Source organism: Aspergillus foveolatus, assembly GCF_047715535.1.
Source record: "Aspergillus foveolatus strain CBS 279.81 unplaced genomic scaffold BDW70scaffold_33, whole genome shotgun sequence".
NCBI lineage: Eukaryota > Fungi > Ascomycota > Eurotiomycetes > Eurotiales > Aspergillaceae > Aspergillus > Aspergillus foveolatus.
This window is the reverse complement of record NW_027396097.1, coordinates 40,947-55,259: the sequence shown is the minus strand read 5'-3', so window position 1 is coordinate 55,259 and position 14,313 is coordinate 40,947. Positions and strand designations below refer to the sequence as shown.

Here is a 14,313-nt window from a genome sequence, read left to right as displayed (position 1 = left end):
CGATGCGGAGACTCCGCATCCACATCCCCATAAGCATGTACTCGAATACTACCCTTGAAAGCGATGCCGAGGCTTATCTCTCTTTTCTGCGCCGTACAAGTCTAGCTTGATATGAATGTGGTGCAACGCTCAACGTCGCAGAATATGATTTGAGTTTGGCCCATACTAAGATGCATCGTCAATACTCCATGTAGCAATGCTTATGGGTAGCAATTACTGGTAGCTGGAGAGCATCCTGGTGTCGACTTAAGATAAGATTTTGTCGGTGAAGAGAATATCGTCGAAATTTACTCACTCGGAACATACCATGTAACTGCGCTGCCGGGGCCTAGTATAAGTGTACAAGGTGAGGAACGCTCATGATTCATGGTAAATAGCAGTGTGCCTTAGGCACCCGCCGCCTATACATGTAGACAAGAATTGGGCTAACTATGGCGATAAGAATGATGAGTCAGCAGTTACCCCGGTCACGGCTAGGCCCAAACAAAGCGTCATCCCAGCCTCTCCATTTCTCCAACCACCGCATTTTTGGGCTGGGTCACGATCTCTCGATCGTTCTGACTGCATTCTTTCAATCTTTGAATGTACGCTCGTTTTGTGTCGCTGACATTGTCGCTGAGAAACTTACTGAAGCAGGACTCGTCAGTCCGGTGTCTTAAACTCGGCTATCTAGTCAACTCTAAGTATACTAACCGGGCTGGATTCGAGGGTGCAAATAACGAATCGGCAAACTCCATATTCAATACTTGTCAACTGCAACTACGAGATATAACGCCTGGTCTGCTGTCAACCAAGCTTAGAGGCTCGTCTTGGGCTACGTGCTCTTGACAGCTCTATCCACCATGCCTCCAGCCCAGCATGCGGGGTGGTTCCCCAGCATTCTTGGTCGATCCATTCTCAGCAGCACCATACGCATCCACCAGAGCCTCCAGCAAGACTCGAAGAGCGACGACACCCTCACACCGACCCCTGCTGATAAAACCCACACGCTCGTTGCGCGTGCGGACAAAACATACCACCCGGGCGAAGGCTCAATAAACCCAAACAACATCAACATGCGTGGCTTATATGCATTATTCGCCATTCTGGGCGCAGGTTTGGTTCTGGCATCCATTTGGTTCTTCTTCTGGGCCAAGGACGGCGGGTTCGTCTGGAAGGAAGGCGACTGGGAGGAATACAAGTCAACCGTTCTGCGACGAAAGGGCCCTGACGGCCGCACACTCAGTAATGCCACCCGAAGCACAAGACTCGGCGGCGGCAGCATCAACGGCAAGAGCTTCTTCTCCGGCGACGACGACGGATACACCGTTGCCGACACGGCACCGACATACAGCGATGAAACGGCCACAACAATCACGGAAAAGGAGCCGAAGCGCAAGCGCAACCTCCGCGATAAATTCCGACGCAAGCATCGGAATGAGAAGTATGAAGGCGAAGTTGACGAAGACGTCCGCGCTTACCGCAAGGAAAAACCAGCCCAAATCGGCGGCATTAACCGCGAAGCCGACGGCACTTACTACGGTAGTGACTATGATACTTCTGCGCCTCCGACACAGTATAACCAGAGTGAGATGAGTGAAGTCCGTGATTATGCGTATGAGCCGGCGCGTCACAGTCAGGCCCGCCGCGACTTTTCCTTTGTCCCGGGAACCGAGGAAACAATGTCTCAGACCACAACAGAGCGTGTGCTTCGTGAGCCTTCTGCCCGCAGACACAATCGCCGCCGCGAAAGACGCAGTCGACCACCTCCTACCTCGTCCTCGCGACAAAGCAGTCCTCGTAAGCGCGAGTCGCGCGGCCACTACACCGAACCACTTGATTTCTCGTCCAACTCCCAGTCTCGCTCCGATTACCAGTACTCGAATGTTGGCACAGAAGAAGAAGACCTTGGGACCATTAGCTACCATCATCCCATACCCGGTCTGAGTAAGGGCTACCGACGTGATGGGGCGCGTAGCAGACGGCGGGATAGTTTGAGTGATAGTGATGGCGACGAGACGAGGTATTCATGACGGTGAGGAAATGATTGTAAATACTGCCGACCTCCTACGGATACAGGATATCGAGACTTTGGATTTTATGAGTGCATGGGACAATGGAATGAATTGGGATCAGGTTACGAGAACGAGTTTATACCTTGGCGTTGCGTTTTGCTCTTGTTTACGTGATTAATGATGAATATGGATACGATGAAAGCTGGAAAGGAACAGGCCTGGTATTGTATTATCTTTATGGCACCACAAGCTAGCCGTCTTACTCTATTGCTGTACCTAGTTAAATATACACTTACTGATACCAATATCTTGTTGAAGACCTCCATTGGTATATGATTATCCTTGGTGTAACTTGAAAAATGTCAAAATTGGGAAACGATGTATTGTGTAATACTTCATAGTAGTTATGGTAATACATAAAGGCCTACATCACAAGGACGAGAAGAGAGCGAGTTGAATCCGAAAAGAGAAGCGTTCTAACACTGAAGTCCAGTTTGATATGCTTGTGCATGCTACGCAGGTAATCCAAGGCGAAACAGTTGAGAAAGACGAGAAATTGTAGAAAGGACGTGACTGTAGATAAGGGAACCGAAGGGAAGGGCTGATTATGGCCTGGAGTAACGCCGTGGACCGAGCTTCGGGGCCGATACCCGTGGCGACGATGGCAGGGGCTGTGAAGATGCCCTCTTCAAGTGTCTCCACCGGCCATTGGCATAGCCCACAACGGTATCAGCGTCGCCGTCATCGGCATTGTTTAGATAGGAGTTATCAGATGGGGGTGCCTGCGCCGTTTCATCAGAGAACCACCGATCAAGGATAAGCTGGCTAATCTCATACTCGCGCAAGCCCTGCGCGCGGAGTGATCGCCAAAGCGGGGAGCGTTGCAAGTGCCATATACCCATTGACGAGATACGGAGCTGGTGGAGCATCCATTTGTTTATGAACTCGTTAGAGCGGATCAAGGATGTTTGTTGGAGTGCCTGGGAGAATTGGAAGCGTCTCAACGGCGACTGGTCAGCCGTGTCGCTGTTGTGTTCGAGAGGAACAGGGTAATCTTGATCTAAACTCGAAACTTGGGACTCTCCTGGAAACACGGAGCGCTCGTCAAGTGGAAGTCTTAATGGGCCTGTCTCTGGCGCCCATAAGGTATCATCGACGTAGTGGTGGTATATATTAAGGGAAGAGAGGTCCTCATAGTCGAATCCGCGATGTCCTTCTTCGAGACAGATCGCGTGCAGAGAGACCACGTCCATTTGGGCATTGTTTAACTCCTTCCAGATTCTGGCTCTTTCTTCATCATATGTCTTCAGGAAATATTTGGAGTCCTCGTCTTCCATGGACAACTTATACTGTAGCCTTTGGGCTTGTCTTTCAATGGTAAAAAACCATTCCGAGTCAAGATCGGCAAGGCGTTCTTGAAGAATACGCTCGTCTCCTATGCGTGACAGATAAGCAGTTATACAATGCGGCAGTTCTCGGACGGGCGCTTCATCATCCGAGACTGGACTCCAAGTTCTAGTGCCGGGTTGAAAATTCGGCTCAGGTCCCCAGTTTTGCGGTCTCGTCAAGGACTCAATGGAAACCGAGAGAAAGTACTCTTGTTCTTCTAGTTCATCTTCCTCTTGCCGATAGCTATCCTCCAGTCTCAAATAGTCCTCCGTGGCAACTTGCAGAAGTTGATACTCTTCCATAATTGGCCCCGCTTCGGGAAGGTCCATGTCGGCGAAGAAAGAGTTGAGGTGTTTCATAAACCTAACTCTTAGCTCAAGCTCGTCTTCCCGCTTGTACCTTAAGGCCATACGGGACTGTCGAGCTCGCACTCTCTTGGCGGAGAGGTCGTTGAACTTTTCATACAGCTGCAAAAGTTCCGCCTCTCGAGTCTTTCTTGAAGCCTCACTTTCTTCTTCAGTAGTTGGCGCGTGCTCTCCTAGAACATGGTGTCCGTCGTTAATTGTACGATGATTAGGGCTAGAATGTGTTGGCGCAGATGATCCGCGGTCAAACGGATATTGTTCGGAGTCATGTGCTGGCTGGACGGGACTCCCTTGCGCATCGGAGGTGTTTACACGATGGTATGACCCATCCAGTTCGAGCGAGAGCCCTGGCGACGATAATGGAAGCGATGGATGTTGGGGAGCAACATGTGGCTCAGGAAACGACTGACCGCGTAAACTCTCGGATTTGAGCATTGAATCGGTCCTGTTGCTTCGGCGATTCTGCAGGGCAGCCAAATGCATTGTTAGCAATCACACACTAGTGTACGTGTACAGGCGCAAGCTTGGAGTTCATAGACGTTCAAGGTAACAGCCTTACCCAGCGTCGAGCTTTCGTTGCCCTGGTACGCCAGTAATGCCGGAATGCATTTTCGAGGGCTTTAAATTCGACCATCGCCTGTGTGGCCCCATGGGCCTTCACCGTAGAGTGACGGACTCACACCGTACACCAGGGGGCGAGGTGAAGCAAAAGACGCTAAGCACGGGAATCTCCTAGGGGGTGGCTCAGAGTCGGCGATGGACGGCATGGAGGTGTTAACCAAAACGACAGCAGGTCGAACCCATCTCCGCGGTAATCGTCTGCTGTTATCGAAGGCAATAGTCAGGCTGAAATTAACAACCCAACGCCCCAAGCATAAATAAAGCCAATAATAGCAAATAGTGTTGCATTTATGATGCACAAAAATGAATGCAACTTGCTGCGTAACCCCAGCGACTGGAAATGGTCACGTCGTTTGGCTGCCCTGCAACTCGAATGCCGAAAAGTCAGAGGCTCCTATAGGCGGAAGAAACAACCATTCACATATTTGAGGAGGTCCGTCGAGGACCATTAAGGAGCCAGTGTCCAAAGCTGGAAAGGTCGCGCAAGGTGTTGGCCGTCTCATATCGCGAAACACGGGAGGAGCCGAGGAGGCCAAGCGGTTCAGAATATCAGCACGAGGATGACGACAGGTTGCAGCGAACCAAGAAGAAGGAAGCGAGATGACTTCCACAGCGATCCGAGAACGCGAGATGAGTGTCAGAGATGGAGGGAAGCGGAAGAAGTAAGTCGTGGGGAGAACTCCGCATGGTTGGATCGCGCCGGGCCTAGCGCAAGCAATGGCGATTTAATCCCAGCACTTCCACCCTCCATAATCTCCCGATGGAACCAGTCGTCGACGAGCTGCAGATTGCTTTGGTCGAGCTGAGAGGAGAAGCCGGTGTCATGTGCTTGGACAACTCAAGGACATGCAGTTGCATCTTCGAAAGCGGGGGTCGACTGTCTTCAGAAGAGCCTCATCCTGACCCCTTCTGGCAGTCCATCTCTTTGCGAGCTGAGAACCAGGTTATAAGCCATGAGTCTGTCAGACAAGTCGGGCTCCTTTCCTGTCGTGAAAGTACGCCAACTTCATCCTGGGCCCAGGGTCGGAAAGACGGATCACGGCTCGTTGCAATTTGTCGGTCGGTTGGATTGTGAGACGTAGGTGATTGCTCTAATTATGTCTGACGGTTACGACTCTGACCCCTCGGCCTACGCTGAGGAACCTCATCCATATGCGCGAGGTAGACACAGCCATTCTAATATGAACGAGAATGCTTACTCCATCTCAGGCCCGCGCCAGGGAGGCCCCCGCCACGCACAGGGCTATGATGCGCAAAGCCACTATGCTTACTATTCGAGGTCAAGGTCCGCCGTTTAGATAGCCATTCCTGCTGCTCTGCTGATATTTGCGACTAGTGCGATACCACGACATGTGATAGTACCTGAGGACCCAGCATCTTCAAGGGGCACGTCCGGCCAGTGAGTAATTTGAGGTTCGGTTGGTCATACCATACTGATTATCAAACGATGTATACAGCGAAGAAGAATCTCATTACATCTACTCCACGGGGAGGTCCAACAGCCGTATATATGACGAGAGTCATGAGCCTGGCTACGGAGCTCGGTTCAATGACTACGGCCAGGACGGCCAGGAACCTGACTACGAAGAGCAATCCGACGACCGTGAGGAGACATTTCGTTATGGAAATGACACAAATTACCATCACCCACTTACTCTACGCCATACGAACACTCACACCGGGTATCCGCCACCCACGACACAAACTGGGCGTCATCGTGGCTCTTATCCTGAAGTGATGCCAACACCGGGAGTAAGCTTGACTCTCTAGCAAACTTTGGTCTATGCCTCTAATCGGCAAATAGCATCCCATGTCTCTGCCGTTGGAGAGTGTCCTGGATTCGCGTGAGTCCCTTTCATTATCTCGGCAAAGGAAGTATATCTAATAGCTTAGGGTACATGGTTCAACCACCCAATTACTACCGCGAGGGTAAGGTATGTACTAAATAGGGCTTTTTTTTTCCCTTTAGCACCGATGCATCTTGAAAACTTATTTCACGTGCTCAATGCATCACTACTGACCCAACTAGGTCTTTTCAATTTTGTGGCACGAAAACGATGGGCGCGCCGGCGGAACCCTTGTCAGCAGAGGTCCGCAGTATCGAGGCCGCTTTGGAGAGCCAATTTACAGCACTATTCGCCGCATGGTAGTCTTTAGGCAATATGAGCAATGCTCATGGTGTTTGTAAGTACCTGCTTAACTCTTTCTCGTGTTCATACTAAACCTGACCATTGCTCAGCGCGATTACAACTTATAATGGCCGTGGCGTTGCGAAAAGAGGTGTGGACCCGGACAAGCATGCGATTGTATACATGAGAGGTACAACGCCAACTTTGGGTGTTGGGGAGCCGCGCATGGTCAAGGAGCCCCTGGAGGTGGTTCCGGAAAATCCGGGTGAGAATCTTGATTATATGTCGAGATTGAACTTTAGCAAGATCTATACCGTGGAGCATAATGTCAAAGTGCTTCCCATTGGCCGAATCTCAAATAGATCGATGACCAGGTTCCGCGAATACGCCAGATACGAACTCGCACTTTGATGTCTTTTGAGTTTTTGACTAGGTTTGCTCAACGCGACCCTGAGCTCCTCAACTTATACGTAGAGGAGCATGATAACTGGAATACGTTTCAACACAGTCCGCCAGAATACGTTTGCCGATTTTCACGGAACAGAATATTTGTGGGGCAGTCACATCAGACCTAGTATGCTATGCCCGAAGATACCATACGCTGCTATTTTATTACTGCGCTCTATTGCTTTTAGCTTCTTTTATATCGGCATGTTTATAACAGTCATGCTTCATAGCATAACCCAGATTGCCCCAGTGCTTGCAATGAAAATCAGTTGTTTATGTCCACAGTAGTTGATATACTTCGAACGCTAATCCTAATCAAGTAACTCCGGCACTGAGCCTGACTAAGTGGGGACACTAAGAAATACTGCCGCGGGACTTGTCACCGCTCTGAAGATTTTCTGAATGCAAACTCACTCGACCTAAGAGTGCAACCGAGAAACATATTATCCCTTTCCGTCGAGAAGCAGAAAAATGAAGCGAAAGCTAGACGCAAACGACGTGCCCTCAACGGAGGCCAATGAGGCGGAAGAAGTGAAGAGTGCCGACAGAGACGAAGATTTCGAGAACCTCAATCTCGATCCTCGATTGCGCCAAGCCCTCGTTAAAGAGAAGTTCAGCAAACCCACGCCGGTACAAGCGAAAGCTATTCCTCTAGCTCTTGAAGGGAAGGATATATTAGGTATGCCATTAGTGGCTGATGTATGCTGTTGCGATTACTGACAAGAGCAGCTCGCGCAAAGACTGGCTCCGGAAAGACAGCGGCATATGTCCTTCCTATCCTACAAACAATCCTTCAGAAAAAGGCGGTTCGTTGCTCCCTTCCATTTATTTAGTAGCATGGATCGCTGTGCTAATGTATTATAGATCGACCCTTCCATGAAGGCGACCACTGGTCTGATTCTAGTCCCTACACGAGAGCTCGCGGAACAAGTCCAGAAAGTTATCACTACATTCGCTGCGTTCTGCGGCAAGGATGTTCGATCGGTCAATCTTACACAGAAGGTCTCGGATGCTGTTCAGAAAGCGATGCTTGCGGACTATCCTGACGTTGTCGTATCAACGCCTGCTCGTGTCATTGCCAACCTAGGTACCTCGGCCCTGTCCTTGGAGAACCTTACGCATCTCGTTATCGATGAGGCCGACTTGGTGCTTTCATACGGATATGAAGATGATATAAACGCTTTATCGAAGGCTATTCCGCGGGGTGTACAGACGTTCCTGATGAGCGCAACTCTCACCGCGGAGGTGGATACACTGAAAGGATTGTTCTGTCGTAGTCCTGTGATTCTAAAGTTGGAGGACAAAGATGATCATGGTGCCGGAGTCAGCCAGTTCGTTGTCAAGTTAGTACACTATAGTGACTTGAGAAGATTTGGTAAGAGCTAACGGTTGCAACTTTAGATGCGCGGAAGACGAAAAGTTCCTTCTTACCTATGTGATCTTCAAGTTGCAGTTGATCAAGGGCAAAGTCATCATATTCGTTGGGGACATTGATCGAAGTTACCGCTTGAAGCTGTTTCTGGAGCAGTTTGGGATCAAGAGCTGCGTCCTCAACTCCGAATTACCCGTCAACTCGCGGATCCACGTCGTGGAGGAATTCAACAAGGGCGTCTACGACATTATTATCGCCGCCGACGAACAAGAAGTCCTTGGAGTATCAAAATCAAAGAAGTCAAAAGCTGCCACCGAAGGTGACGACGAGCTTCTGAGCGACGAAGATGAAGAAACATCCGCAAAAGCCGCCTCCACTCGCACCGACAAACGCCGCAAGCTCTCCTTAAAAGAAAAAGACTACGGCATCTCCCGCGGAATCGACTTCCAAAATGTCGCCTGCGTCCTCAATTTCGACCTTCCTACCTCCTCCAAATCCTACACTCACCGCATTGGCCGCACCGGCCGCGGCGGCAAAACAGGAATGGCCCTCTCCTTCGTCATTCCCGCCGACAAATACGGCAAGCACAAACCCACGTCCTTCCCCACCGCTAAACACGACGAAGCCGTTCTCGCCAAAATCATCAAGCGCCAGGCTAAACTCGGCCACGAGGTCAAACCATACCACTTCGACATGACACAGGTCGACGCATTCCGGTACCGAATGTCTGATGCTCTACGAGCCATCACCCGCCTTGCTATACAGGAAGCGCGCGCGCGTGAAATCCGCCAGGAACTCGTCAAATCTGAGAAGCTGAAGCGCCACTTTGAAGAGAATCCTGAGGAGCTCCGGCAGCTGCGTCATGATGGGGAGCTGCGTGCTGCGCGTATTCAGCCGCACTTGAAGCATATCCCGGAGTATCTGATGCCGGCAAAGGGCAAGAAAGGGATTTCGAATGAGGACGTGGGCTTCGTGAGTTTAAGGAAGACGGGGCCTGAGAACCGGATTCGGAAGGCTAGAGATAGGAATCGTGGGAGAGGTAAGAAGCCCGGGAGGAAAATTGATCCGCTGAAGACTTTCAATCGGGGGAGGAAATGATTGCTTTTCTTTGGATTATGTGCATGGATGTTTGTATAATGGGTTTGGTCCGGGATAGGTAGTGCTTCGTAGAAGCAGAAAATCTGCACATGATATCATTACGTATATAGCAATCATATTTGAAACTGACTTGGCTCGTCGACTCTATTTATTTTATCGTAAAAATTATATCTGATGTATCTAATTTGAGTACCGAAGTCTTAATGACGCTATATTTAAATCCTTGTCGCATATGAATCGAGGCGAATATGCCAACCATTTATAAGAACCTATCCCTTAACTCCTCGCCCAGCAGCCTGTCCCGAACGTCGCTCGTCAATTCCTCCAACCCAAAAGAGAAATGCACCCATTTTCCACGCCCGTCCTTCCTAGCCCGTAGAACCCGTTGCTGAACCTCCTTCGCATCGTGCATGGTCCCGCGAAACCGCTCCAGCTCCTTTGCCCTCCGATACTTCTGGCGCTCAAGTTCGACATCCCATGTTTCAGTTGATACGTCGGATGCGGCAGGAGCGTGGATGGAGGAGGCTAGGGACCGAGGGCTGGGAGCGTTTATGTTCCATGTCGAAGCTGCTCCGCTTAATGTGGCAAGCTCACTGTCTTCGAGTTGCGGGAGCCATCCCGGACCAAGACGAATCCATTCAATGTCTCTCCACGACCCGTTCCATTCAGGGCCTGTGGAGTACGTCTCACCGTTTGGGCCTACGCCTTCCCAATTGAGGGCTGGTATCCAGTCCGCGCAGCCTTCGAGGTCCAACCATTTGAGGCAGTATGTGGCGCGCGACAGCCTACGTAATATACCTGCCGATTCGGCCCAATTATTCTCCATTGCGGAATATGAGTCGGTGCCGCCGTAGGAAAACGTAAGGGACCTGTGCGTTGGGTGTCTCACCCTGGCATCGATGGCGTTCGGTGTGACCGTTGGGACGGGCCAGTGTGCGAGCGAGAGATGTGTGATGGTCGACAGGTGGGAAAGCAAGTTTATTAGTGAGTTCCAGCTTACTGCTGCCTTTTGAGGATGTGCCAAAGAGAGGTACTGTAGGTTTTCAAATCGTAGATGTGGGAGCGGTTTTGAAATTGCACCAGCGGTACCAGAGGCTGCATCATCTTCATACTCATCCTCCCAGGACAATGGGACGGTTTTAATCGTACCATCATCTGCTGAACCAGCTTTTCTTTTGGAAAGTATTAACTCGGCGGAGAGCTGCTTCAAGGATATCCATCGTCCTAATGCTCCGCTTAGATCAAGACGTGTAACGTGAGGATCGCCATCAGCCAATCGACCATGTTCCGCGACGTCAACATCCGCCGTATTGTCAAACAATGGCTTGAGACCGCGCATACCAAGAGGCTGCATTCTAGCATAATAGGCAATATAGCTCAGCAATAGGACTTTAATATGCGTCGGCAGGAAGCCAAGAAACTGCCCATCGTAGTCAACGTGCCAAGCCCAGTGCATAGCCATGGACTTCAGCAGCGCATGGAGGAAGCTACTCCTCGCAGGAAACTCTGATCCTGGGAGGCGCTCAAGGCGATGAAAAATCTTTGCCGTCTCAGTAGCATTCAACTCAGCATCCTCATCCTCTTCTGCGGGAGTATCTCCCGAAAGCCAGCTCTCTGGTGGTGGCGGACCAGGCGTCCTCCGCAATCGCCGCTGTCCAAGTTCGGTGCGTCGAGCATCAGGCCGAGGCCGCGGCGGCGGGGTTTCGGGGAGCTCGAGGACATTTCGCAAGGATGGATGAACGGATCGCGGCGTGACATATCGAGGGATATTGCGATTTTTCTTGTCTAGTCCTGACGACGAAAGCTGTGTCCGGCGCAAATGGTCGATCAGGTCGTTCACTGTGGGCCGGTCTGGGGTGCGGAATCGATCATTCTGACTGTTGTGGGGGCTCGACGATAGGCTGTAATGAGGGGTATTAGTTGGCTTCGCGTATGTGTTCTTATATTTCTTCGGCATATGGGTTAATAGGGCAATAAAAAAGAGAAAGAGATTGATAGAGAAAATGATGACAGTGAGGGGTAAGGAATATAAGGTAAGGCTACGGCGGAGTCACGACCACGGAGTCATGATGATTCATGTCAGACAGATGCGCCCGGCCACGGTCGATACTGTCGACTCCCAAAAATTTTCTGGGTCTGTTGATTTGTACAAATTCTATAAGGCTAGATAATTTACAGTAAATTCGAATGAATTCGAATTCATAAATCGCGGACCCACGATTCATCCTTCATCTTCCCCTCACGCTTCCCACCTTCTTCCATCCACGTTTCTACCAGTCCTGCTTTGGGGTCCTCATCTGAATGACCCCTTGACCGTCGTACTTCCAGGACAAGGTCCCTGACCTTTCTCGTGACTTCTTTGCGCAACTCGACGGCCTCGTCACCATACAGGAGCTCGTTGCTCAACGCACCGAGCGGAAGATCGCGCGTCTCCGGCGAAGCTAACTCGGCTTTGGCCTTGATCTTCTGCCATCTCCTTCGCATCTCCCCAAATACCGCTTCAGTATCAACCTTCTGCCCGAAAGTTACACTAACTTCCTTCCCCGGCCGTGGGAGAAATCGTGGGAATTCGCGGCTCTCGTGCATGACCTGGTCGAAGCCCTCTAACCACATTGGAACAATGTCTGGGCATTCGCTGGCCTCCAGTATCAACCTCGCAACACCCCACTTAAAATATCGCATGGTCTTATTCGGGGACTGGTGAATCTTTCCTTCAGGGAAGATATGGACCCATGAGTAAGAGTTGCAGGAGTATGCGGACGGCGCGAGGTGCGAATCTTCACCATCTGTAGTGTAGGCTGTAGGGAGATCCGAAAACGGGTCGACACAGACGTTCTGTAGGCTCCAGCTCTGGCGTTCAGGCTTCGCAAGGTGCGGTTCGGCGGGAAAAGGGCCCTTTGACAGAAGTCGAATCGCCTGGGTCACGGCTGGTTGGGCAATGCCGCCGTGCTTAGAATGAGCGGATCTATGAGTAGGTAGGAGTTGACCCATTGAGAAGAAAAATGCCAATGGTCTAACTCGACGGTCAGTCACGGGTGACATGGAGAGGCCGGTATAAGCATACCGGGTCTGATAGCATATATCATGACTAGCCATCCCCCATCTTCGGTTTGACGAAGATAGCCCGAAGTTATACTTCAAAGGGAGAAAACCCCATACCAACGGATCATCCATACTGTCGAAAGTCGGTCAGTGTTCGGTAGGGCTAGGGATCGATTGGCCTCGGCGTCGAGGCGCATTGTACGTACGTACACGCTAATATGGTTGGAGACTATCATCAGATGCAATGTTAGTCAGTTCAACACAGCGAGACAATCCAAATGAATCCAACTATACCTGTAAGCAATCCCTTCTTCCGTTGCGACGGATCTTTTCGCGAATCTAGAAGCTCGAGGAACTGCTCAAGTCCATGCGTCTCTGGATGACTGCATGCATACAAGAAGCCCCGACATAGCGCAGCGACTCCCAGAATCGTAGTCGAAGAAAGAGACCTCCATAAAAGAGACGGACTTTCGCCGGTGGCGCCGGAATTTGTAGACTGCGACATGGTGTCGGTTCTATCGGATATCCATATGAATTATGAAGGGAGGAATATCAGGGAACGAGCGGCGCAACCAGAGTATGCGCAGAGGCTAAGCATGAGGGAGACAAAAGAGTGAATTGAAAGGTAGCGAAAGAGGCCGGATGCACGGTGTGAGCGCAGTTGGCAACTTTATTGGCCTCTAGGATCTTGGAATTCGTTCCGCCGCGGAGGTTGGCAACGCACGGACCATTCATCGTAACCTCGACGGGATTTTCCGTTCAACAATCAGCAAGACTACCGTCAGACCTTTGGACACTCTCTTGTTTCCCGTCATAAGCACAATGATGTTCAAGCCTTCATCGCCATTATTCTCGGGTCTTCTCTGGTACGCTTCTCCTACAAAACTCCTAACGCCCCTCATTTCTGCCGCGACGGTGCTAAATCGACCACGCAACCCACATTCAAACCGTTATCACGAAAACTGTCGCTAATACCTCTTTTCAAATAGGAAGATCCCATGGCGCATCTCGCAGCCCCAGAAGGCCCGGCAGCGTAAGCGTCTCCGCGCTGTTGACAAGGTAGTCGACACCGTCAGCGCAGCCCTGGCCCGAAACGGCCAGACCACGAAGGCCGTTGAGAGATGGTACAAGGAGATGCCCCGGGAGGAAGAGATGTTGCCGCGTGACAAGTACACAATCTTTGATAAGAAGGAGAAGACATACCGCAAGGGCATTCACAGTATGTTCGCCATGTTCCTTACGCTGGCCTGCTCCAGAAAATCGCGCAACAACGGTAATGTAACTAACGTCTTCTCATCTAGAATTACCGAAGTGGACGAGAGTCAGCCAGCGCGTCAACCCCCCTGGTTTCTAAGCGCCATGATAACTGGCTTTCGTTTTCTACGGATGCCTATATGAACGGCACTTTCTTCGCCGTTTCCGCTGTCTACCTACCTACCCACTCACTACTAACGGACACGTGCAATCGATATCGCGTTCCTACTGTATTATACGGCCCTTCCCGTGCCGTCGTACTCGCTATTAGAGACGAGCTATGGGTGTTCAAGCCAGATATCAGGATCTTGGAGTTTCGGAAATAGGGGATCACTGCCTGTTTGCATTTTGTACGGTACTTGCAATATATCCTATTAAAGCATGCTCGCCGTCTGCTCTTATAATCATCTTGGTTGCAGTACTGCGAGCTCGAAAAATGGAAACCCCACATATCAATGTCCTTCCAGCATATTAATGTTTTAGGCATGACTAACGGCTCCGGCATATAAAGACTTGAAAAGAACGACCATACCTGTTAGTTTGAATCATTGGCAACTGGGCATAAAAACAGGAAATATCAAGCAGAAACACATTAAATTATT

General features: G+C 50.5%; 7 protein-coding genes across 7 annotated transcripts; 4 read left to right on the top strand and 3 right to left on the bottom strand.

Annotated features, from left to right (window-relative positions):
- Positions 1 to 498: 498 nt before the first annotated feature.
- Positions 499 to 2,064, top strand: BDW70DRAFT_72622 (uncharacterized protein). Its single transcript, XM_073744687.1, has 2 exons — positions 499 to 584; positions 637 to 2,064. Exon 2 carries the CDS (start codon positions 843 to 845, stop codon positions 2,010 to 2,012), a length of 1,170 nt encoding a protein of 389 aa, XP_073594808.1. The 5' UTR covers positions 499 to 584; positions 637 to 842; the 3' UTR covers positions 2,013 to 2,064.
- A 379-nt stretch (positions 2,065 to 2,443) lies between these two features.
- On the bottom strand, positions 2,444 to 4,310 carry BDW70DRAFT_169055 (uncharacterized protein). Its single transcript, XM_073742604.1, has one exon. The coding sequence runs from the start codon at positions 4,229 to 4,231 to the stop codon at positions 2,600 to 2,602; it is 1,632 nt and encodes a 543-aa protein (XP_073594807.1). The 5' UTR covers positions 4,232 to 4,310; the 3' UTR covers positions 2,444 to 2,599.
- A 1,156-nt stretch (positions 4,311 to 5,466) lies between these two features.
- BDW70DRAFT_161057 (uncharacterized protein) lies at positions 5,467 to 6,909 on the top strand (the record flags this gene model as incomplete). Its single annotated transcript, XM_073740933.1, has 8 exons — positions 5,467 to 5,530; positions 5,579 to 5,654; positions 5,706 to 5,768; positions 5,827 to 6,121; positions 6,174 to 6,213; positions 6,263 to 6,303; positions 6,399 to 6,553; positions 6,609 to 6,909. The coding sequence occupies 8 exons, from the start codon at positions 5,467 to 5,469 to the stop codon at positions 6,907 to 6,909; spliced, it is 1,035 nt and encodes a 344-aa protein (XP_073594806.1).
- A 491-nt stretch (positions 6,910 to 7,400) lies between these two features.
- Positions 7,401 to 9,557, top strand: dbp9 (ATP-dependent DNA/RNA helicase). The gene is made up of 4 exons (XM_073744684.1): positions 7,401 to 7,624; positions 7,675 to 7,751; positions 7,810 to 8,288; positions 8,347 to 9,557. The coding sequence occupies exons 1-4, from the start codon at positions 7,417 to 7,419 to the stop codon at positions 9,413 to 9,415; spliced, it is 1,833 nt and encodes a 610-aa protein (XP_073594805.1). The 5' UTR covers positions 7,401 to 7,416; the 3' UTR covers positions 9,416 to 9,557.
- Positions 9,558 to 9,591: 34 nt separating this feature from the next.
- On the bottom strand, positions 9,592 to 11,404 carry BDW70DRAFT_138538 (uncharacterized protein). The gene has a single exon (XM_073737234.1). It carries the CDS (start codon positions 11,370 to 11,372, stop codon positions 9,675 to 9,677), a length of 1,698 nt encoding a protein of 565 aa, XP_073594804.1. The 5' UTR covers positions 11,373 to 11,404; the 3' UTR covers positions 9,592 to 9,674.
- A 168-nt stretch (positions 11,405 to 11,572) lies between these two features.
- Positions 11,573 to 13,094, bottom strand: BDW70DRAFT_138537 (tafazzin). The gene is made up of 4 exons (XM_073737233.1): positions 12,752 to 13,094; positions 12,668 to 12,686; positions 12,480 to 12,590; positions 11,573 to 12,428 (listed from the first exon to the last, which is right to left on the bottom strand). Exons 1-4 carry the CDS (start codon positions 12,960 to 12,962, stop codon positions 11,615 to 11,617), a joined length of 1,155 nt encoding a protein of 384 aa, XP_073594803.1. The 5' UTR covers positions 12,963 to 13,094; the 3' UTR covers positions 11,573 to 11,614.
- Positions 13,095 to 13,244: 150 nt separating this feature from the next.
- On the top strand, positions 13,245 to 14,148 carry BDW70DRAFT_138535 (mitochondrial ribosomal protein L31-domain-containing protein). Its single transcript, XM_073737232.1, has 3 exons — positions 13,245 to 13,323; positions 13,447 to 13,676; positions 13,759 to 14,148. The coding sequence occupies exons 1-3, from the start codon at positions 13,280 to 13,282 to the stop codon at positions 13,809 to 13,811; spliced, it is 327 nt and encodes a 108-aa protein (XP_073594802.1). The 5' UTR covers positions 13,245 to 13,279; the 3' UTR covers positions 13,812 to 14,148.
- Positions 14,149 to 14,313: the final 165 nt, after the last annotated feature.